Source organism: Dicentrarchus labrax, unplaced genomic scaffold, assembly GCF_905237075.1.
Source record: "Dicentrarchus labrax unplaced genomic scaffold, dlabrax2021, whole genome shotgun sequence".
Lineage (NCBI taxonomy): Eukaryota > Metazoa > Chordata > Actinopteri > Moronidae > Dicentrarchus > Dicentrarchus labrax.
The window spans coordinates 6,064,429-6,088,810 of record NW_026136710.1 but is presented as its reverse complement, the minus strand read 5'-3'; the positions used below and the strand labels follow the sequence as shown (position 1 = coordinate 6,088,810).

General features: G+C 39.5%; 1 protein-coding gene across 2 annotated transcripts in view; it reads left to right on the top strand.

Annotated features, from left to right (window-relative positions):
- Positions 1 to 17,528, top strand: part of fibcd1b (fibrinogen C domain containing 1b) — a 95,006-nt gene extending 77,478 nt beyond the window's left edge. For both annotated transcript variants that reach the window (XM_051411726.1, XM_051411725.1), the window contains 2 exons: positions 11,374 to 11,553; positions 13,679 to 17,528. In XM_051411726.1, coding sequence (XP_051267686.1) covers positions 11,374 to 11,553; positions 13,679 to 13,944 — 446 coding nt within the window. In that variant the 3' untranslated portion in view covers positions 13,945 to 17,528. The remainder of the gene's footprint in view (positions 1 to 11,373; positions 11,554 to 13,678) is intronic.
- Positions 17,529 to 24,382: the final 6,854 nt, after the last annotated feature.

Genomic DNA, 24,382 nt, shown 5'->3' with positions numbered 1-24,382 from the left:
AGCGGCTCTGGGGTACATGTTTATCGAACTACACATCTTAACTATTTGGCTACCAGGATGACCAGCAGGTATTGTTTACCATGGTTAGCATTTTAGTTTAGCATGTTAGCATGCTAACATTTAAGCTGTTAATTAGCACAGCACACGACGTACAGTTTAGGCTCATGATTTGGGTATTTGGTCATAAACTGAAGTTTTGATAGCAAACATGAATTTATGTGCCAAATTTCATGGTAATCAGTCCAATAGTTGTCAAGACATTTTACTTAAAACATCAAATGTCAACCTCATGGAGAAAAAGGCGGGGACCTCTTGAACCAGATTTCATGGCAATATGTCCAGAGATATTTCAGTCTGAACCAAAGTAGCGGACTGACGGATCATCATTAGAGCTGAGCAGTTTGCATGGCTAAAAATGGCTCCTTTTTCAACATCAGCTTCTTGTTAATTAATGGTGCTGCATGCTGTCACCAGCGTTGGGGATCTCTCTCTATTTTGATCTGTTTGGGTCAACGATATTTTGGATTATCTTCTATTTCAGTCTAATAGACTGTTCTTGGGTCCTGCTTTTGGATTGGCCTGCCTGTTGCCACTCTGATTTTTTTTCTTTATGTTTTCTTTTATTGTATTTTAAGGGTCTGTTTATGATAAAAATGTTGTACATGTGAAGACTTCTTGTGGATGGATCTGTACCTGTCTGATTCTGTATGTATGCGCTGTGGCCAGTTATTAGCAAGTTGACATTTTTTTGGTTGAATGTATTGACCTTCTTCTGTGTCTTCTATTGCTAAACCTTAAAGCTTTGTGTGACTGCTGCATACCCAGTGGATCTTTATGCTCTGCCTGTTGCCAGTCTTTCCTGTCAAACTGGGGCTGCTCTGCATTTTGTTTTACCTGAGAGCACCTCTAAATATTAATGTGGTCTTCTCTCTGAATTACAGCCTTACAGGCCTGCCAACTCTCTCAGCATTTGTCTACCTGCCTCTCTTTCTATCCCCCACTTTCCTTCTGTATCTCCCTTCACTCTTGGCTCAGTCTTTCCACCCCGAAGGTTATTTCTGATGATATCAAATGTGATGGGTTGTTGGCTCTCATTCATCTCTCTCATGATTTTATGACGCTAATCCTGCCACTTGAGCAAAATCCCCTCCTTTATTTTTGACCGGTGTATGGCATTTGGAAGCATTTAGTTTCACAAAGGTACGAGGTTGAAAGCAAACCTGAAATCTAATACTGACATCAATCTGAGCTATCTAGCATCAGATAAATTAATCTTATGTAACGATACCCAACATTGAAATCAGCTTGACTTCAGAGATTTAAATTCATTTTGTCACCCATGTCTTACCTGCCCTTCTTAGCACTAACAAAGGATTCCAGTTAAAGTTGAATAAACACCCTAGCTGGCTTGGCTGTTGCTGGGACTTGAGCAGCAATTTTGAGGATTTCTAACTGTGGCGTGTTGCTTTTTTTGAAGAGCATCTGGAGTGGACCAATAGGATAGCATCCAACCCAGTTACCCACACACACTGTCATTGAATTGCTCTCAAAAAGACACTAATGATGAGGTGCACTAGTGAAGTGCTCTGAGAAATCAAAGCTAATAGAAAGCATTTCGACAGACTCTAAGACAACACAATTGCAAACAAATACAGTGTACTTAACGCAACAATTCTCTTTTCAGTATCAGCCACTTTGAATACTATCATTAAAAAAGAGCCACTGGAAAATATGGAACAACTGGAAGCTTTCAAGTGACTTTTTATCCATGACTACCCTGTTATTGTACACTCATGCCGTCAAATGTAGTCCTTTGAAACATTTGTCAACATGTAAACCAAAACTTAATTTCCTATATTATTACCATGAGTGCAATGTCAACTGCATAGTTATAGCAGACATTTTGACTTCCTCTTCTGTGCTCAATTATGTCTGCATGAATTATTCTTAGAGCAAAGGCAATGTTTTATGCATATAACAGGACCTGAGTACACGAGAAAATTCCATGTGGATCATACCGGTGAAATGCTGAGATGATGAGAGGGAAATAAACATGGAGGGAGTCAGTGATGAAGTGAAATTATCATTATATATCTCTTGTTAAAGTATAAATCAGAAGGTTTGTATAAGGCAGCGTGTCTGTGTGTGTGTGTGTGTGTGTGTGTGTGTGTGTGTGTGTGTGTATATATATTCTTGATTGCCATGGTTGCTTGGTTAAACTGTGGCAAAAATGTTAGTTGGAGGGGCATGACATTAGTTTTAATCAAGACTCATTGCTTCTATACATCATTGTGACCTGCCAATTAGCTTTGCATCTCGCGCGTTACACCAACCTCTGCCTGTCCCTATCTATTAAAATAATATCCACACTCATTAATAATAGTCATGATAGAAAAATGCAAGAGGGAAGATGAAGAGGTTTGAGGCACAGATGAGTATCTGCGTGGTAGTAGCTCCCAAACAGGCTCACTAGGTGAACCATATAAACATGAGATGAAATAGTTTGAGCTACATTAAAAAGCAACATGGGCAAACTTGTGGCCATACTGGGAGCTCACACTGGCAGCAGCAACAAGAGACAAAGCAACCCAGTCTCATTCATTTGAAATGAGTATGGGGAGACGTGGTGCGACAGAGAGCGAAGTGACAGCTGCTGCAGAGATTTAAGCGATTTGGCGACAGGAGGAAGTTGAGTGGAGTTCAACTTTAAATGAGTGGAGACGTGGTATCGTTACAGACGCCTCATTGTTTGTAAAGCTCATAGGAAATAACTAACACATCTATACATTCTCAGCAGTTTAGGAGACTATAGACTATAACTGGCTATGGTTTGCGTACTCAATATTACACAGTATGGACAGTAATGACCAGTGATGGGAATAACGGCGTTACTTTTTCAGTAACGAGTAATCTAATTGATTACTCTTCCCATCTTAATAAAGCTGTTACCGTTAATTCGGCGCGTTACTGTAATTGAAGCTGTTTCATCTCATCAGACCAACTAGATCTCTGAGCCAAGAGGCAAAGACTTTTTTTTTACTGTTCTTCCTTGGTTAGTCGGCAGTGCACGAGACAAGCGCATAAATGCTGACGATTGACTGAGGTTGAGTAAAATTTCATGGTAAGCCAATCAGAGGTAGAGTTGGGCGGGTGTTCGAAAGCATGCATAGTCCGACACACAACGAACAACACAAGTGAGTCCGTCAACGAGAGACAGGTATGGCGAGTTGTGTTGCATCTTATTACATTTGCACTAAAAAGAGTGTATATATTTTTTGAATACATTTTTGGTACATTGCTTAAAGAGCATAATTTAATTTAGATTTATTTGTTGGCTGGCTGCAGCCTCTTGAAGTGAGATTGTCAATGGCCAGAGAAAGAGATTTATTTTTATGGAGATACATTTTTATTTTTATATTTGAATTCCTTAGTTTTGCTATACATTGTACTTTTCAGTTAGATTGAAAGCACCTCATATTGTTACACTGTTCTACTTTTTCGAGGAAGTAAAAAAAAAAAATACTTGAAGTACAGTATATCTACCAATTGTCTGAAGTTTTTTTTTTTCGTTTTATAAGCACTACAAAGAGTGTATATATTTGTTTTTTATTTTGGTATAGTGCTTAACAAGCATAATTTAATTTTGCCCAGTTGTGGCCTGTTGAGGGGCAATAAATATCAAAAGTTCCTAAACATCTATAAACATAATATCTACATACATGGCATTTGATTGGAGGCTAGTCTCACTTTGTCCCACAGCAACATTAAAATAGCTTAGATTTGTGTTCATTATTTCTGTTAATAATGTATTGTATTGAGTGTCCATTTCATTATAATATTCAGATTTATCATAAATAATTGAACATGCACATGTATTTTAAGTTCCGTTAAAGAGGGGTGGAGGTGGGGTCACATTTGAGCATTTAAAAATTGACTTGAAAGTAACGCAGAAGTTACTTTCTAAGTAACTAATTACTTTTATAATTTGTTACTAAGTAACTAATTTAGTTACTTTTTGGAAGAAGTAACTAGTAACTGTAACTAATTACTTTCTAAAAGTAACTTGCCCAACACTGGTTATGACCAGCAGCTTCTTGCTGATACACACCCACAAAGTAATTTCTGGTCTGAGTGCATGGTTAGCCACAGCCCACCGCTCCGTCTTATCCACAGGATCAAGGTTTACATTGACCTGCAACTCACTGACTGATCTTAGAGTAAGTGACTAAATATTTAATGTATACTGAATGTTACATAGCAGATGATCTCAACCATGAGGTTACAGAAGGGGTGTATGCATATGTTTAAGAGCAGGGATTCACAACTAGGGATATGTGGAAAGGTTGTGCAGTAGGCCAACTAATTTGACACAAGCAAAATTACAATTTGACTTAAAAATTTGACATTTAAAGTCAACTGTTATACCACATGCTGCAACATAGAAGCTGTTTATTGTAGCAAGTGGTTAGCAAAAAGCAATGGATAAATGGTTCAAATTAGTTAGTAATGGATAAATTACTACCAATATAGAAGCATATTTTAGAAGATTGGAATCTCAAAAAGTCATTGAGGTAATAGAGCAGCAACTGATATTGATCAGTACCACTTGCAAACCCCTGGTGATTTATATTATCTTCATTTGATGCAACGAGGCAGCATTTTGTTGCTTTAAGCAGATAAAAACCACCAAAATACTTCCTGCCACTTTAAAATGATTTTATTGCTGTCAGGGCTGTCCCCGATGGACAAAAAGCATTTTAAAGCACAGAGTACAAGTGTTTCATGGTGGATTAACATTTAATTATACCTTACATTAGAGCACCACCATAATAACTTTCTCTCTCTGACTGTCTCTCTCTGTCACTTAGCTCCACTGGACTGCCACAATAACAGCTTTGCTATATAGCTTTGTCTACTTTCTCTACACACTGTCTGCTTAAATAAGACCTTTGACCATGAAATAATAATGAACAGAAGCTCAAGCTTAGAAATTGATTCAGATATGTCATTCTGCTTTCATGCTTATAGTATTAACATCTCAGTGTTTAGTGGGGTTGCAAAATGAAAGACTCACAGATTAGTCATATAATTCCCTCTTCATACTGTCATCCTACACACCATTCATCAGATCTACAGAGGCGCATCCTCACACCTGCAGTCATGCTGAACCACCTCCATCTGTGGCACTGTGAGACAACTCCCTTTAAAGTGGCTGGATTTAATTCAGTGAATATGCTGGGGGTCGGAAATATGCGACCCGGCGAGCTTTTGTCTATTCAGAATCCCATAAGGATCCAAAAGAAACAATATGTATTAATAATATATTGCAAAATGTATCTATCTTCAAAGATGAAGCAAGTGACTCCTGAAAGCCGTAATGAGGGTGCTGTGGGCAAAGTGAACAAACATTCCCAAGATCATTATTCCCAAGTTAGACTCCGCCTGGGGAGCGGCACCGTGTGTTTGAACAAATAGTACTGCTGAAATGTTCATTCAGCTAAAGGATATTCTGTATTCAGTCTTGAAATGTGTTTAAATATAGTGGAATCAGCCTCTTATGCACTTATTCTATCAGTCCAATGTAGGGTACTTGTGTGTGCACGAGTGCAACCAAGCCAGCAAAAAAGTACAGCCCCCACACTCTTTTTTTCTTCTTCCATAAGCATGAAAGAATTAGGACCTTAACAGCCATAACAGGCCATATCTCATTTGATCTACAGTTAGTCTGAACATTCACCATTCAAACTGAAAAGTGAGTGGGTAGGGTTAAAGGATGTGCACTTTCCGAGTTCTTAATATTTGTACGAAGGGGGATTAGGAGCTTATACTTCAAAGCCTATAGCAGAAAAACATGTATTAAAAGTAGTATATCCCTCCCTATAGCCAGCATGAAAAATCAAGTCCCTTACCAGGGTTTAAAAAAATCTTCCATAGTTCTCTTTATGATGAATAACCTATAGTTCCTTGGATAGGCATAGATATGTCAGAAGTGTGACAGTAAAGCTTAACATTCTTTTGCTTTTGTCCCACCAAATGTCACAGTTGGCTCCAGGGGAGCAGCAAGCCAGAGAGTTCAGCACACACCTGTCTGTGTTTTTCTCCCTGCACTCCTATCTTTTGATGACAAGGGGAGAGCCGGCGATAGCAAGCCTTTTCTATTCCCTAAGAGCGGACGACAGCAAGCCTTTCAGTAGATGCACGCTCACAGACCCTCTCAACCTGCCTAGCCCCTGACGGCAAAGGGCACAGCAACTGTCCTCGTGGCTATGGAAATAGCCCATCCCCTTCTAACTCCTCCCCGTCCTCAATCTCCGTGGAGTAAAACTGCTTGACAGGAAGATTAAGCAAGAGGGAGGGATGGAGGAAAAAGAGAAAAGGAAAGACAAAACGAGGGAGGGCTTGAGTTATGGTGGGAGGAAGCGGGAAGGAGGAGACGGAAGAGTGCTGCTCTTTTTCTCCTTTTCAGCTGTAACAGTCTCAGGAGCTGCCCCCCAGCAACAGAGGGAGAAAAGCATGATGAATAATTAACTTTGAGAAATGTCACAAGCAGCAGAGAGAAGTGTAATCATTTCTCTGTTGGGTTTGGAGATCTGTTTTTTATTCTTTTCCTTTATGCCCTGTAGTGCTGCACTACGCTGAGATTGTGAGCACAGGACTGTAACCCGTCCCCTAAAAGCATCCAATACGTTCACCCTACATACTTTTCAAATAAAAGCAAATAAATCATTAATATTTGGGCCTTTTAGCAGCATCAGAGAGACATCTCACAGAGGTCTTCTACATTTTTAATCAAGTCATTGATGTCAGTCTCATTAGCTATAAAATCACATTTAAGAAGGAGGAATCTCTGGTGGTAATAGTTTAATCAATGTCAGGAAGGCTTGAGCTTTGTTTCTTCTAAGTTCTGGAGAACACAACATGCCCTCTCAGAATGAATAAAAGATAAAACTGACAAATTGCTGTCTTGATGTTCTAAACAAGCTAAATTTGTCCTCTTCCCTATAAACCTCAGAGCTGTGAAAATGAGTTATGGATTACCATGACCTAGTTTAATGAGGTAATTGCAGATATTTATCATTTTTATTGTCATTTTTCATAGATTTACTACCATAAAGGACCAATAGTCCCACATCCATTAATGTGTCCTAAATTTAAGATTGTCCTGATTTTCTTGTGAGAGGAGACTCTATGACTTTGTGCCACCTGAAGTGCTAATATTCATGATAACGGACACAATGAAGATAATGTTTAGCTTTCAGTGGACGTACTATTTTTAACACTGCGCCTTTTAGGCCTCAGCTTTGGTGTTACTGCAGTGGACATTGTAAAGGAGACTGTAATGACATGGATGATTTAATGCCAAAGAATGCTTAAAGGTTTTTCGTCCCATCGACGTGTTTGTTAATCAGGCACACTCTAAATGAGATTCCTTATCAGTAAACACATTGATTGTTCAAAATGAGATGCTGATTTTGCCAGTATTATTTATCTTCTTTTTAGATGACATTGAGTAATTATGCCTGTATAGTAATGTTTGTGTAAAATGGAGATGTATCTGTAAAAAGTTCAAAGGAGCTACCCATTCATAATTTGTAGTTTTAAGTGCAGGGGCTGCAGGGCCACAGAAGTGTACAGTCACTGTATGCTCAAGAAAAATGTAGCTCAAGGCAGGGCTGGATTAGCCCACTAGGGGGCCCCAGGGCAACCTTCTTACCCCCCCCAAACTTGTTCCCACACAGGAACCAACCAGAATTCCTGCCCCTGGCATGTGCTGTTATTTCGTTCATTTTAGGTCTGTTATGATAATTTGACTAAACACATTGGTTTAAGAACATGCACCATGTAGGAAATATTAATATTGAAATATTAAAAGGTATTTAAACTAGATTCTGATCAAATAAATGAACCACCTTGGCCATTACTATTTGTGTTATTGCCACAAAGACAACCTGATGATACTTGGGGCCCCAGACTGTCTAGGTTCATGTTACCTGCTTTGTTTGGTTGCTAATACGGTGCCACAGAGTTGAATAAAAAAGGTAGACAGTACAATCAAAACAAACAGAAACAGAAAAACAGTGTGCCTCAATGTGGCCCAGATATAAGTCAGAATACAGGGAATAAAGAAAGCATACCCTAATTGCTGATCTAAAGCGTGTAGAAGGACAGAAGTTTTTTGATTCTCTGCTAAGCTTCCCTTAAATGGCAAAGAGAGAAGAGAGAAGAGTCTCTTCCCAATGGAGCAATCAGCATGTTAATACTGAAGCAAAACACCTCAAAATTCTCCCTTGTATTGGAACCCATTTTAAATAACCTAACAATAGCATTTAATTAACAAGGAGTTACACCTGAGCATTTAGATTTTAACCAAAGAAGTCTCTGTTGTTATTTCACTTGTCTTCCTCTTTAATTATTCTGAATTAAAGTCTCGCTGAGATTCTCTGGGGCTTTAATTAGGGACTGAATTAAAGTTATGTAAATACAGTTGGAAGCCGCACAGTCTTTAAATAGAGTTGTGTTTTTTATTTTCATTTTTTTTCTGAAAGAGAAAACATCCTAAGCCTTTCTTTTGAAGTTTGTCAAATCACTCCGGGGTACTTTTCCCTTAGGTGTTGTGTGGATTGATACTTTTTCTCAAAGGGCTGTGACACGAAAACTATTTCTGCAAATGAGCCATTTTCGTTTCTCTGAATGCATGTAAAAATGTGTTGCGTTTTGTGTGTGTTTCTGTGTGTCTGTTTCCTGCATACAGTACCCAGTACTTTAGTATTTATATCACTGTATAAGAATGAACAGATAACTGACATGCGTGAAGTAACCTGCCTATGAATGTATTAATGACCAATCCTCCACCTCCAATTTGCTGATCCACTGTGAAAGTGAAAAGAACAGGATCAACCCTCCCATTGGGCTAGATTAAATCCAAACTAAGTGCATGGGCCCACACTGCAAGCTTCTGTCTCTGAATAATAATGGGTTCTTTCAGCTGTGTTTGTCATCAAATTAGCCCTCTACTTCAGACGAGGTCCTCTCAGAGAGCAATTCTCGACAACAATGGAATTCAGATTAGAAAAAGTCAGTTTGAAGTATGTAAGGTTTAAAAAGGAGAATGAGTTTCATTTGTGAAGGTGATGATTGCCATAGGAGGTAAAATGACAGTGTTGAAGTTCATGAAATCCCCTTCCTTCCTGTGGTCCATCGACTTTCATGCTGATTCTGACTCATGTTACAGTAAAAACCAACATTAAACCAGCTATTTCAACCTACAGCTTTCTCTGCATGCTCTAAATCCAACCCTCATTCTTAACCATGAAGCCTTTCAAGCTTCTCCATCAATGCGCGCCTTCAAATGTTTTGGTTTTTGTGTCAAAAATACACACTGTATAGAGTGCATTTGTAAGCATGGAGCAAAGCTTTTAAGTCTTGAGACCAAGTTCACTTTTGTTTGTCTTCCTGCCTTGAATTTTGTGTTCAAGGAATGCAGGTTGAGTTCTTTCTGCTCCTCTCTGCCTGACACAGTATTCTTCTTGTACCTTTGATCAGCCCAGGAGAGGAAAACTTGCCCTGGGAAGCACCATCACTCCAACACAGGAGGGGGCAAGGAAGAAGGGATGGAAACCTCTTTTCCTCCTGGCACTTTCTGTCTTACACACTCTCTCTAAAGGATTGAGCAACAATTAAAAGATCAGTTCGGGGCATCCAATGAAGCGATGGCAAGCTTGAATCAGAAACAGCTGAGATAGTTGGATGTGAGCTGAAATCATCTTTCATTTATTAAGGTGGCCTGCAGAAGGAATTTTATTACACATAATGACTTAATGCATAGAGCCACAATCAAGGATTTATAAAACATACTTGAAATGAAAATGATCTTATCTTTACACATACTGAGAATGCAATGTAAGGTTAATTCTATTTAAGATGCAGTGCCAGTGTAATAATAAGGATTCATGGCTTATTGTGGTCATTAATGAGCTGAGTCCTGATGCTTAATCATGTGTGCAAAATCAAAAGTTAATAAGAGTTTATAAATGGGTAACTGAGCAAATATTTTCTATAAACTAAACAATTTGCCAGTGTGTTTTGAATGAAGATTACAGTAAAACACACATATTGTCAGGATCTTTTTGATATTAAAGGGTAACATTTGCATCAAGTCAAGTATCCTTGTAAGTTTTAGGATCTGTCTTTGATGTTCTGAGACAGAGCAGGGAATTAGACATTGTATAAATGCCATCTCTTTTGGAAGAATGAGAATCAGTTGGTTCAAAAAGCAATTCACTGTCCTTGATAAGTAAATGGTAAATGGACCTGTACTTGTATAGCGCCTTTCATGTCTTCCAACCATTAAAAGCGCTTTTACACTACGTGCCACATTCACTCTTTCACACATATTTAGTCAGTGATGGCAAAGCCCATCAAACAGAAACTAACTAATTCATACACATTCACACACCGATGCACAACCGACAACCTTTCGATTAGTAGACGACCCGCTCTTCCTCTGAGCCACAGCCGCACCATGAGCCCTCCTAGCCAATGCTACAAGTTGAGTTTAGTTGAAGAAATACATTTTTGAAGAAATTCTGTTCCAAAAATACCGTATCATTATTATTATTATTATTATTATTATTATTATTATTATTATTATTATTAATAAACTAAACTACACATAACCTTCTGCATTTTATTTTATAAAATAGCTTTTCTCTCCCCACTAGTGCTAGTACATGCTCCATTTTATAACATCTCCTTTATCCAGGACACCCACCCTGTGATGGAGAATTTAAAGCAATTACAGGCAAATTCATAATATTAGGTTAGGGTAGGCAATGGATGATCTAAGTAGGACCAGGGCCAATAGGCAGAAGCAGGTTAGAGATAATTCTTCAGATTTAGGTTATTCCTGTGAGATTTGGCTGAAAATATATCTTTAGAAAATATTAGGTCATTGTTGGTACCCATGTTCCATGCAGATTTTCTAATAAAATTTGTGACTGTGAAAGATTGGTGAGTTTGTATCAAATGCTAGAGTTCATGCTCCAACTGCATGTAAGTGTGAAGAAGTTGGTGTCATTACAAATCACATACATCGTTTCAGCGGATTCAGCTGGTCTCTTCATCCTCACTGCAAACTTTTCTGTGAGCTGTAGACACACTTTTGAAAAGAAACTCTAATCTTGTTTTGGAAAGAAACCCTACACATGCAGTAAGAGACTCTAAATGGAAGAAAAAAAAAACATTTTACATCTTATTTCCAGGAAATGTATGGTGTTGAGATGCTACTGTAATAGCTTTAAATTGTTTGCTGAGAACAACGGTAGTTCTTTGTAATGGATTGTTTTCGTCTGTGTCTTGCCCCTTGCCCTGCAGGACTGAAGCAGATCCATGCCCTGTCCATTCAGGGGAACTATGAGCTACGTATTGACTTGGAGGACTTTGAAAATAGCACCGCATTTGCCCAGTATGGTACCTTTGGAGTAGGCCTCTTCTCAGTGGACCCCGATGATGATGGATACCCTTTGACTGTGGGAGACTATTCTGGCAATGCAGGTATGTTTAACCAGTGAACTAGATAGACTTTGCTTTCAAGATTTCCTTTGCTTGTACTCTGAAAGTACACTACTTATTTGGTTTCCGACACATTTTTTTTTTCATTTAACCTAATTGTGAACACAGACGTCACAGCAGTTAAAGCTCTAGCCAACTACAAGTGCATGCTGCCTTCTAGTAATAATAATAGTATGTTATTTTTACAGTGCAGTATGTGTGTCCACTTGTTAAACCATGTAGACAGCCACACACAGATAGGGGACTGCAAGTGTCTGTGTCTCTGCTCCCCAACCATCAGATCCAAGCCAGCTACCTGTCACCTTGATTAAATTACTGCCAATTAATTGCACTGCTTGACCTGCAGCGTAAACAAAAACCTGCCGTTGAAATGAAGAAGCAATTTAAAGAACCTTTGGGGAGCGCTGCTCCGAGAACACAGAGAATGGGGACAGATATGAGAGATGGAGCCGAGGAGAGGTAGGGCTAGAAGAAACTAGGATGGAGGAACAAAGGGGACAGGTGTGCAAGAAGAAGAGAGTAACAGAAGTGAGCCATAGGTAAATAAAAATTAGTATAGAGGTGTCTAAGGGAAAGAGGAGGCAGATAAAAGTAGAGAAATAAAAAAGGTTGTGTGTGTGTAACAGCTTTTCCCCCAGATATGGTTCCTGCTAAAAAGCCCTGTAAACCTCCTGGCTTGTCCTCAGCATGACCTGACCTTGAACTCATCCTGCTTGTTGGACATTTGGATCCAGTCAAATTAAGGGTACTCAAACTCTCTCAGGATGCTCATGGTCTCACCTCGGCTTCCCTCTAGACAGTGCTATTGTTATTATTATCATCATCAGTAGTAGTATTTTGCTGTGCTGTGGCTGCTTTCTGATCAGCCGACAGGTGCTCATTTGAGCTAGGAGCAGCTGGATGTTAATGGGCATCAGAGGAGGCTGCTACCTCCGCCGGACATCATCCCATTGTCAATTGACTACCTCACTATCTCTTTTCACCCAATGTCGAGCAGCACACTACATGAATATCAGACATGCCTATCAGATTATCTATTCCACTGACTGGTTACCATGGTAATGCCAAATGGAGAGCAGAGTAGGACAGAGTGAGAGGGTAAAGAGCTGGGCGGCCACATCCTGGGCAATTAAGGGTTGTTTGATGCCCTGACGAGCTGTTAGCCATCACCTGATGGCTGGTGAGCAGTCTTTCATTCTGCTCTCAGCTTTATCCGTCCACTTCTGGTCACAGTGTGAAGCCTGCTTTAGAAAGAAAGGAAAGGACAGGGAGTGAAGGGGAGGTATGGTGGGTTTATTGAACATTATTAGCTCTTTGAACATCCATTTGCTGAAAACTTTAGGTCTACCACAGGATAGCAAGGACTTGCTTTTATTTTAATTCTAAGCCTCTTAGAGCAATGGCTTGTAAAGCAGTTATCAATGTTAGCTGAGCTCTGCAATTTGAATCTGCAGGCTTACCATGCCGACTATGATTAAGGGTAGTTAGATTATACATCTTGCATCCTTGGAGTTGTATAATATCATTGTCATATTCACAATCACAGATTGCAGGGAAGAATGCCCTCTCACTGACTATTTATATTTTAAAGGTTTCAGGTTACCTAATATACCAAACAAAACCTACCAAATACCTAAAAGATGCACATGCACATAAGAAAGAAAGTCCATTAAGTACGTATTTTCCCCCCCTCTGTCCATTTCTGTCCATTAACTGACATCCTGATTATATCATTGGGGTGGTGTTATTAAAAAGAGGAAGATAAAAAGGTCACCACAGAACCTTTGATAAATTGGCTACAAAGCCAGTCTGACCTTCTGCTTTAGATAGTGAGAAGCCATGTTCTGGAGAACTGTGGAGCTTTATTTTTTATTCTATCATCTCTTTATGTTTATAGAAATTATTAACTGAAGAGTAGAATATGTTGGTTCAAATGCAATAGCTGTTGCTTAAAACGTTTTTTCTTCAATCACCCAGCTGCTCATGTTTATGAGAGCTTGTTTCATTCCTTGAATGCCAATATACAAGTCTGTTTAATAAAAATACATCTATATTCTACTTTTAAACATGTATTGACATTACAGTTTTGTTCTTTTTCCTGCCCTAGGTGACTCTCTGCTGAAGCACAACGGGATGAAGTTCACCACCAAAGACAAGGATAACGACCACTCAGAGAACAACTGCGCCTCCTTCTACCACGGTGCCTGGTGGTACCGCAACTGCCACACCTCCAACCTTAACGGCCAGTACCTGCGCGGTCAACACACCTCCTATGCTGACGGCATCGAGTGGTCCTCCTGGACTGGCTGGCAGTACTCCCTCAAGTTCTCCGAGATGAAGATACGACCTACCCGCGACCCAGAGAATAAATGAGAAAGACAAAAGAGAAAGAAGAATTTTATGAAACATTACAAACCACAACTTCTGACAGCTAGGTGGAGTTACTTGTCTTGATATTGTTTATTCACTATAACATACCTCTTTGAGTTAAGTCGATTCTGCTGTTTGCCTCCTCATGTTTCTCTCCCTTTTTGCTCCTCTTCCTGCATCACTCAGCTACTAGTGTCATGCTGGCTACCATTATCCCTCCTTCCCCCTAGTCCATTTCTTTGAAAAAATAATATAACCATCATCCCTTTATTTTTGATCATTCAGTTAAAAAAAAATGCAAACCCAGAGCTCCGAACCCACAGTCCACTGCGCTAGCTTTACTCATGGTGGTCCAACCATCTCCTGCGGAATCACACACCAGTGATTTCCTCTTGACATGTAACTCTGACCTCCCATCCGTGCTGACATGGCACTTAGATTGTGGTTCAGTCTCGATGCCCATTGCTGTATAATCTGTGGATGGAGAGAGTCTTGCTCTAAAAAAAACCTTCACAAAATATGAAGAGGAGATACAAATCCTCCTTCCTCCACCTCTGCAAAGGAAATCCAGAGTTTTCCCAGTGAGAAAGGACAGCGCAGTGGTACACTATGTCACATTTACATCCTTGATCTGTGTGAATGAGACCCAGCAGGGTAGTGGCAAGAAGTGCGGGGCCTAAGATAATGAGAGAGAGACAGAGACAGAGAGAACGAGGAAACAATTTGACAAGAGTTAAATTAGTCGAAGCTAAAGACAGAGTGAATCAAAGGGGAGAGAGGAAGTCGAAGTAGAGGAGGTGCAAAAAGGATGAAAAAGAGAAATGAGAAAAAGAAAGAGACAACGGAGGATCTCATTCATCTGACTTGGGCCATTAGGGAGCATATTGGGCACTTTGTCTGATCTGCCTGCCAGCTGAGTACTGGCCAACTGATGCAGCACTCACAGATGGTAACCCAGCACTTTGTGTGTGTGTGTGTGTGTGTGTGTGTGTGTGTGTGTGTGTGTGTGTGTGTGTGTGTGTGTGTGTGTGTGTGTGTGTGTGTGTGTACGTGCATATGCGTGTGTGTCTGCGTGTACGTGTGTGTGTGTGTGTCTACAGAGAGAGACAGACAGAGTTCTCTCACACTATCAATTTCCTGTCATGAGTTCAGTGGAGCGTCTCGACTGACTACAATGTTTAGCACAGACAGACTAAACATGATGCATGGCTGGCATACCTTCACTCTCTCCATCTAAGTAGTTAACATGAAATAACAAAGCTTGTAAAGTATGTACATGTATTAAGAAGGAAAAGACAACAATTTGGAGAAGAATTGGGACCAGAGAATGAAAGAGTAATCAAAGACTGTGTCATACCTACACTGTTGATCTTATTTTCTTACCTGTTGAGGAAAAGTCACACTTTTGCCAACAATTCCCGTTCCCTCTTCTCTGGTTTGTTCTCTGTTTTGTAATTTTTTTTCTCCTTTCCAGGTGATTACTACGACATTTGTTTTGTGTGACACAGTTTCTCTTGTCATGCAAGCTGAGAGAATGTTTCTGTATAATAAGATTTGACGCTCTCAACCAGTCTTTTTCTTCTGAGTAGGAATTCTACAATGTGTTATGGCAAAAACAAAATTGCCTAAAGCAAACAAAAAAAAGAACAATAGAAAAATGAAAAAAAAAAATCTTATGAAGAAAAAACAAAGGCAACCTATGGGCAGAAAATAGTGCAATTCCGATTTTCTTTCCGTCTATTTTTTTTTTAAGTCGGTGAATCAACTTTTTTCAGTTTCATCGAGTTTCTTTGGATGTACTAAAAGCTTTAAAAAATATCTGTAGATTTTAATGTACAGTGTGTATGACTTTTAGAGCATGTAAAGCCGTTTTCTTACTATGCTAAAACACAAAGAGTACTCAAGCACATGGACAAAAATCCACCAGTTAAAAAAAAAAATGTAAGTAATGTATTAGAGAACTTTTTCCCTTCCTCTATGTGAGCGACAGGTGGGAGTGGCCCAGGCTGCACCGAAGGTCGAATATATGAATGAAGAGGAGGAATGTGATTATCCCTCAAGCACATGCCCATTCAAATCTGCAGCACAAATATAAATCTTTTATGGAGGAACAATATGAGAGAGATTTCAAACCTCTTGGCACGTTAGCTGCCTTGCTGGACATATGCGATCTTTCTGACATTTTGGCTTTGGAAAGTCATATGGCACTGTCTGGGAGACAGTTTTGAATGTGTGTTGAAAGGTGTCATCCCAGCTGACAGCAAGTTAACGTGTAGCACAGAGCAACGCTGCACTGAATACCTCTGACACTTGAACAGCTGTGAGTTTTTCTGTCATCACCGGTGCTTGGGAGGATCCCGCTTTGCTGTGTGCATTTCTGCAGCACCTCTGCTGTGTACATACAGCTCTAAGTCATGTCTCGGTGGACTACTGCCACCTTCTCTTTGACATCAAAGCACAGACACATGTTATAGATACTTGCTGATGTAATAATGGCACAGAGTATGAGGTCTGAGAAAGGCAGAGGATATGGCAAATTTAAAAAAAAGTTGGAAATGTATAAAGTCACTCAAGGAGAAGGAACCGGACTGCGTGTGAGAATGTATGCAAATGTATGTGTGTGTCTCTTTGTTCTAGACAGAGCAGAGGGGTGTGTGTGTGTGTGAGTGTGTGTGCACATGTGTGCGTCTACAGTGTCTCTGTGTGTACACATATATGCACATGCTTTGGTTTGTACATGCCCATGTGCATGAGCCAGACAACAGAGCGGGAGGCTGAGTGTGTCTCTCTGTGGAAATTTTGAAGTAATGTGATGCTTATGTACAACTTGCCTCCCCTGCTATTTGTGTTGATAACAGAGAGATTTACATAATTATAATGAACTATTACTTATTGTGATTGTGAACCCATAAAAGTGGACACCACCTTCTGGTACTGTGTTGAACTGCGCTCGTACCCTAAAACCCTGACAAACCCACTCCCAAAATCTTTATTCACCTCAACACCACATTGTGCTCACTGTATATGTTAATGCTATGTTGCCCCTTGTTATTTAAATGTAAAGACAAGTATTATTTGCCATGCCCCCTTTCGTGTTTTTGTTGAGTGAATGCTTTTACAGTCACTCTCTCTGCTGCAGCTTGCTAAGTCTCCAACGGAAGAGATGATAAAAGAGTGAAATCAGAGGCTCTAATCATTCCCAGTTATCCCGCTCATTACAGTGCATCAGCACCCTCCTGATCGATCCCCCAGGTCCCCAAACCTCCTATCTTTCTTACTGTGTACCTCCTTAATTGCCTTAGCCTCTGCTGCCAATTCCCTCTCACTCCATAGATCCTAAATTCACCTCTCTTCTCTTCCCGGCTCCTGATTCCCTGCCTCTTTAATGCTCTGCTTTTTGCCCCACTCCTGTCCCCACTCTCCTCTCTCTGGCCCTCAGTCCTCCCATTCCTTCAGTCCCAGCGCAGAACTAACTCTGTTTTCCTTTTCTTTTCTTTTTGGTGAAGTACTATAGATTGTTTTGCTGAATCTTGATACTGTGTTTTAATGTTCTTGTCAACATTTAATAAACATTCACATTTTATAAATGGGGAACACCCTGAAGTGCGTGGGGTTTTTTTTTCTCATTGCATCCATGTATCCAGCAGCATGGTCATTTGTGAGTTTGTTTTTTGTCTGAAAGTGTTGCTTTGATCAAACTGATTAAAAAAAGGAAATTAACATTTAGTAGCCTTGTACCTCTCAGAAGAAAACCTGTGTTCATGTTTTAGAACATCAACCACAACAATAAAATTCCCAATAGTGTGAAAGGTAGCCTAAACAGACCCAGAATATAAAAACATTTCAGTCATGCAGAGAATTTTGGCTTTATCTACTAAGGTTTTGAGATAACATCTCTGAGTTTTCTGCTGGCAACCCAACGCAGTAAAGGTCAATTGAATTTTGTTTGTGGAGCCTAACGATTTCTTTTTTTTTTTTTTTAAATGGCATTTTGAAAGAAATGAACTCAGCAACATGTCTTTCCATAAATAATGTCCTAGTTACTCTGGATATTCTACCGAACTGTTAAAGGTTTTTACTGATTTGTTCCCAAAAATGAATCCCAACTAAGAGCTGATGTTGCATCCATTTTGCACGATCTACCTGTGTGGAGCTCTTATCACCAAGAGCAAGATACACATATCTTGCATACATATGTTGAAAGTGGCAATATATTGGAGTGAAAATGATAATAAGTGAAATGGAGATATCAAAGGAAATGAATTAGCTTTTAATGAGCTTCCTCTAAAACCATATATTATCTTAACTTCCACAGATAAGGTGCCATACCCCTACTTACAGTATGATTTGCGACATGGGTGGAGTTTCTTTGGTCCTACTAGGGCAGCCCAAGGTACTGCAAGAAAGTCTATTAAGCTATTTATATTTATGCAAAAAGTAGTTCAGTTAGCAAGGCTAAGACAGTGATAGACTAGCCTGCTTGACCAAAATGGTGTCAGAGCACCATAAGAGATTAAAATGTACCTCCACACATATGAAAAAGCATAACCGGTGACACCTTTATATGAAATTATGATCCTGTTAGTGACGGCACACAGAAGACGTAAAAAATTATGATCAGTGACGGCGCACCACATTGACACTACTGACAAAATGTTTCATGTCTGCGCAATTGAAACACAAAGTACAACTGTGTAGATGTAGATTATTGTACGACATACAGAGTACAGAGTTATAAGCCAATACAATGTAAAATGTAAAAGTGTTTGATGTTATTTTAGTGTAGTGTGAGACGGAGACACCATGGAGTAAGTCAGTGATCTTAGCTCACTAACTACTATAAATACGTACCATGACAACATGTAAGTTGATTGGCTGCATATGATGTAGGTTTAGCTAACGTCAATCAAGATTATAGCAGCATAACTTGCAACAATAATAGTTAAGCCATCAGAGCATATCTAAGGGGATACATTTAAAAATGGGTTCATTAGTAGAAGTAAAATAGTATGATATGATAGAAGCTAGAAAGCTGCACTTTTTTTCATTTGACTGTTATGCAAATAGCTGTCAGTGAAATGATGTTCCATGATAAAGGGGTTAGCCAAATAACTCAACTCTGGCTTTCATAGCCTCAGCTGGCTCACTTTTAACTTGGTTTGATCATCACAATAACCTCTGATCTTTGGATTTGAGATACCTGTTCCAGAGCAGATTAAGATCAGGGGATCAGATCAAAATGTGTACCTGTACACAGACTGTGTCTGTCCGCCTTTTGGTGTTGGGCAGGCAGCATACATTGGATTTATCAGAGCCTTTTTGCTGAAAACATCTGCTCGCTGATGCAGGAAATGAGGCTGAACCAAAACAGTAAAGTTGTGGGACATAAAAGTAAAACAATGACCTGAAGGATGCTAAAACACTATGACAGAGCTGAGTAGAACTGCAGTGTTGCATAATTTTCAGTGGGTTCTAAACTACAAATGACCCCTCTCACATTACACGTAGTCATTCCATTCGATCATGGTCAATTACAAAAAAATGGGATTAGTAAAGCTTTAATACCGTAAATATAATTTACAGTGGTCAATGAACCCATGTCAGAGGTGTCTTGTTACGTTGTCCATTACAAGAATAAACCAACTAATCAGAATCATGGATTCTTAGTGACCATTGTGTTCAAGAACGGTGATCTACAAGTGAAATAACAACATTTTGTGATATAAGGCATCTTTAATCCATAGTTTCCCTAATATATCAATAGGAAGGCCTGTTGGGAATGTGATGTTTTTAGTAGTCGAGTAATAGTAGTCCTTTTTTATTACATAATTTCACTAATTTGAATCCTTTCCTCTGCTAATTCTGGTTCAAAACAGGGCTCCTACAATAATAGGTAGTCAGTTGAACATAATAACTGATAAAATGATAAATTAAATCAAATGTTCAATATTAAGTGCACTGACAATTCTTTCAGGATTCCCAGCAGTTATTGTTTCAATGAATCTAACTGACGTCATACCCGATCACTGGAGCATGATCTGGACATCACAATATTCTATAAATAAATAGTATACCTATTGTGCCATAGAGATAAGAGAAGATAAGAACAAGTGTTTGCACATTTATGATTAGTTCTATTTCTTCAAGCATTAAAACAATGTTTTAATTTGCTTTTCTGCAATAATGCTCTCAAGTCTCAGGAACATAAACAACATTATTTTTAACTGTTATAATCCAGACACACTACTGATATTAGTTTGTTCTGTAAAATCTGGAGTTTGGAAAATGCTGGCTATTTACTGGTGTGTTTTTATGAAATGCTAAAATTATACAATTATATAGTCTTCAAGCCTTGCTTGACTGATTGTATTGCTTTATTGTTCTCTGTTTATCATTGCTTTTTATATTTTTGTTGTGTAGAAGAAGATAGAAGATTTACTCCCCAATGGGGAAATTCTTTTTCCACTCGAGGTTTTACACACATAGGCCTGAAATACAATTACACACAGGGCTTATAGATATGCAAATGTTGAAAGCCAGTGGAGTAATGGGGTGCCACATCGCAGCACACCAGGAGCAGTGGGGGGTTGGGTGCTTTGCTCTAGGTCACCTCGGAGGTCGCCCAGGAGGTGGAACTAGCACTAGCAACTAGCAAGTCCCTATAGACTGAGCCACTACCACACCAATAAAGCATAGTGTAGTACTGGTATATAGTGTATAGTATAATTACTGTATATTTTTTATATACATTTTAATCTTATTTCATATGAAATACATTGTCCGTCTGGCAGAAAAAACAACCTATAAGGTAAGCTCTCAAAGAATGCGGATAATTAGCTTTATTAGAGTGACTATCCAGGAACACCAACTTTAAGTCTAGTCTAGCAAGTTAATTTAAATAATTCTTATGGTTGAATAGCCTTCATAAGATCCGCTGGTGTTTTGAAATCCTGCAACACAATGCAACCTGTCACTGATGAAATTTTAAGTGTCTGTGCGTGGCCAAAAGCCAGGCCAGTATGGTGCATCTCCTAATTGCTTTGAAGGAGTGTGAGTCATGATAGGAAGGGTGCATGCTGAACGAGTAACGCAGAGGAAGGATGCCAGACGTGTGATCTAGCTCTTCAATTCATAGTTCAAAAGACAGCAAATGATGTCAGTGACTGAGTTCCTATCTCTGTAGAGCCACTAGATGCACAAGGCATTCAAGTCTGGTCTTGACACTATGTGTGCTGGCTGTACCATCAACGCAGCCCCTTCAAAGTGCAGAATTGGCAGCAAACATGTTGTTTGCTTATTTGTGGAGCAGTGTCAAGTTGTTTTAAATGCCATTCCAACTGCTCATACAGAGATCGTCAGTGTACTATTTAAAATCATGACTTCCTCCAAGTAGGAGACAACTTATTTCCATCCAGTTTGTATCTGCTTCTTCTTCCACAAAATATTTTTATCATGAGGTAAATATCGTGTTGTCCTGTCACATCTTTAGTCTTACTGAAGGATTCATCTTAACAGGATTAAATGAGCCAATGTTTTTCCCTATCAACCTGAAAGTAATAGTTTGACACAATGACAAAAAGATTTCAGGAAGCCACTGCACAGGGAGAGATGTAAGGGGACGGCGCTGGGTTGTGTGGTGATTGTGGCATAGAGGCCACACTTGGTATTGCATGAACATGTGAGGCCAAAAAAGTATTTTATTTCTCATACACTATTATTAGAAATGGATGTGCTGTACACAAAAACAAAGGTCTGTGTGCACAAATATTCAGAATTCTAAAAAACAATTTCGGCGTGCACGTCCAGTGACCATATGAATGAATGAGGCACCATCCTGAAACACAGTATTATTAACTCATCCATGATAACTCCCCTTTAACTCCTCAAGATGCTAAGATTAATTTGGGTTCTAGCTGCATGCACAGACATGGCAGTATGGATCTTCTAATCTAACACACATGCATGGAGTGAAACTGGAAGGTTAAGGAAATAGCCCACAGAAACAGCAGAGTTTGCTAACATGAGTGAAACCACACTGAGCACTAGAGTGTGACATTGTGTTCATATGGCTTAAAGCCATAAATTGTGCAGCACCAACCTAAATACAAGAGAGGAGGAAAAAAGAATGGTTGACAAACAGATGGTAAGTTTGCGTCTACATAGGTTTTTTATTTTGTATTTCAGTATGAAAACTTGTTGGTTGCTTACTAAAAATCATCTGCTCCACCTTTGCCACATAGTTCTAGGTTTGAGGGTATTAGCATTCCCTCCTTGCATCTCTTTTCAGCATGCCAGCAGGGTAAGCATACAGATTACTGCAGAGCCATGAAACCCAACTAAACACATGAACACCTGACTGAAAGAGAGCATTGTATTAGTTCAGGCAGAGCACAAATGTCATGCTTTGCTAATTTATCAGCTACACATACCAATCTCTATCCATTGTAATAAAAAAGAAGTCTATTCAAATTACATGCTGTACACTGATTGTTGCTGTGTAAAGTGCTGCACCCCATTTTGCTGCAAGGTAGAGCTTTACGCCTATCCCAAGCGCTTTATCTGATATACTCTATCCAGTGGTTCTGACACCGATAACACAGTGCTGTTTGTTGCCTTGGCTTCACTCTGTGAACACCAATGGGGGAATTTGCATTACGGCTATATCTTCAGCATGCTTGCTGGGAAAGCAGGGGGCAGCTTACTGCAGAGACATGAATGTCAAATAGAACTGTGTTACCAGTTGTAGAAGGTTTTTTATCTTTTGACTTGTGTGTTTCCAACTGTATTAAATGAATGTTGCTGTGTACTGTCTTTAGTCTCAGTCAATGTATTATAATGTAAGAGACACTGATTTATTTCATGATTTAATTCATGATACCTCAGTATGTAAATTGCACAACATACACAAACATACGTAGAAAAAACGACACATAAGGTCCTTTGTAGTTGGTGTTGTGTGCGTGTGGGAGGTGATATTTAAGTGGCTTTACAATTCATATGGGCGAACTTACTGCACAATTCTATAAAAAATATGTAAAGCAGTCATACACAGACTAAAGAAATACTCAGACAGTAAGGTTGGCACGCAAAATCAAATTTGCTCATACAAACTGGTGAAGACCAAAACAAATCGCAGGTTCTGGTTTTGATCACTGAAGTATGTGGCGACTGGTCTTGTCGTTATTTTTTAACAGCCTTGTTCAATGCTTCCAAACCCTTGCCTGAGTGAAGCTTTGGCCTTCTGCTTGGATTATATTTTGTCACTTGAATACATTATCTTATTTTTGCTTTATAATTATGACTATTCATAGCTTGCTGAAGTCTTGCATGTATTGTGTTTCAGTGCATTGTGTGTATTTTCTGTTGGGATTTTTGATCATACCACAGTCCTCAGGGAAATTAGGCACACCTGTGCAGGTAATTAAGAGGGTGACGCCAAGGATTTAAAAGACAGAAAGATGAGCGCCAGAAAGAGAGAGAAGTAAGAAACAAGAGCAAAAGCAGGCTGCAATCAAGGTCCTGGGATGGGCATGGTGGCACATAGGAGCAGTGGAGCAATGGAGCAATGGAGCAATGGTGCAGTGTTAGGCCTGCTGCAGTTAAGGTGAGGATCATGTATTTTGGTCACTGACTGGTGTAGCTTTATGTCTTCAGCATGCACCATGATGTATTCATGTGGGAGGAGAGAGAAAGACCCATCACTCTCCAGGCCCCATGTGCCAGTGTCGTCTCCACCCTTCACACGCCAGCCAGCACTGTAACGGCAAGAAAGCGACAGTGAGAGACGGGGACTGGGCCCAACACCTAGCACAAGGAGCGGAGGCTGAATTTCACCCACCAAGGCGAGCAAGACACAGTCTGGACAGCTGGGGCAAGCTGTGAAGGAACAGGGTTAGGGTTGGGCTTTCCAATGGATAGTGGTGCAGAGACAGGCTGGAAGTGGGTTCGGCGAAGGCGGCGTGCAGACTGCGTGACTAAGAGACAGAGAAGCAGCACTAGGTTCCCTAGCCATGAGGGATGCAGTGTTATAAAAGTGATTTTTAGTTTGCATTTGTAAGGTTTTTCTTAATGTTTTATCTTTCTATACAAGGCCTTGTTTTTAGGTTATTAATGTTATTGTTTTAATCACATTGTTTTTATTGAGTATTTTTTCAATTTATTAACCTTTTTTTGTTTCCCTCTGTAGTTTCTAATGCTCACCAATGTTAGAAGTCCAAGTCCTATGCCGTCTCCTAGGTGATGTTGCTGATAAATGAAAACGAGGATGCAGATCTATATACATGCTCTGCAGCAGGTCTATGCAGACTTTAGGGAGAATGGAATGGTTGTTGTTGTTTGCAGAGTGACTATTTTAGGTATTAGAATTAGAAATATGATTGCCTATTATAAATTTGTTGCAGAACACTTAACGCACAATATGTAGACAGATTGTTAAGCCAGC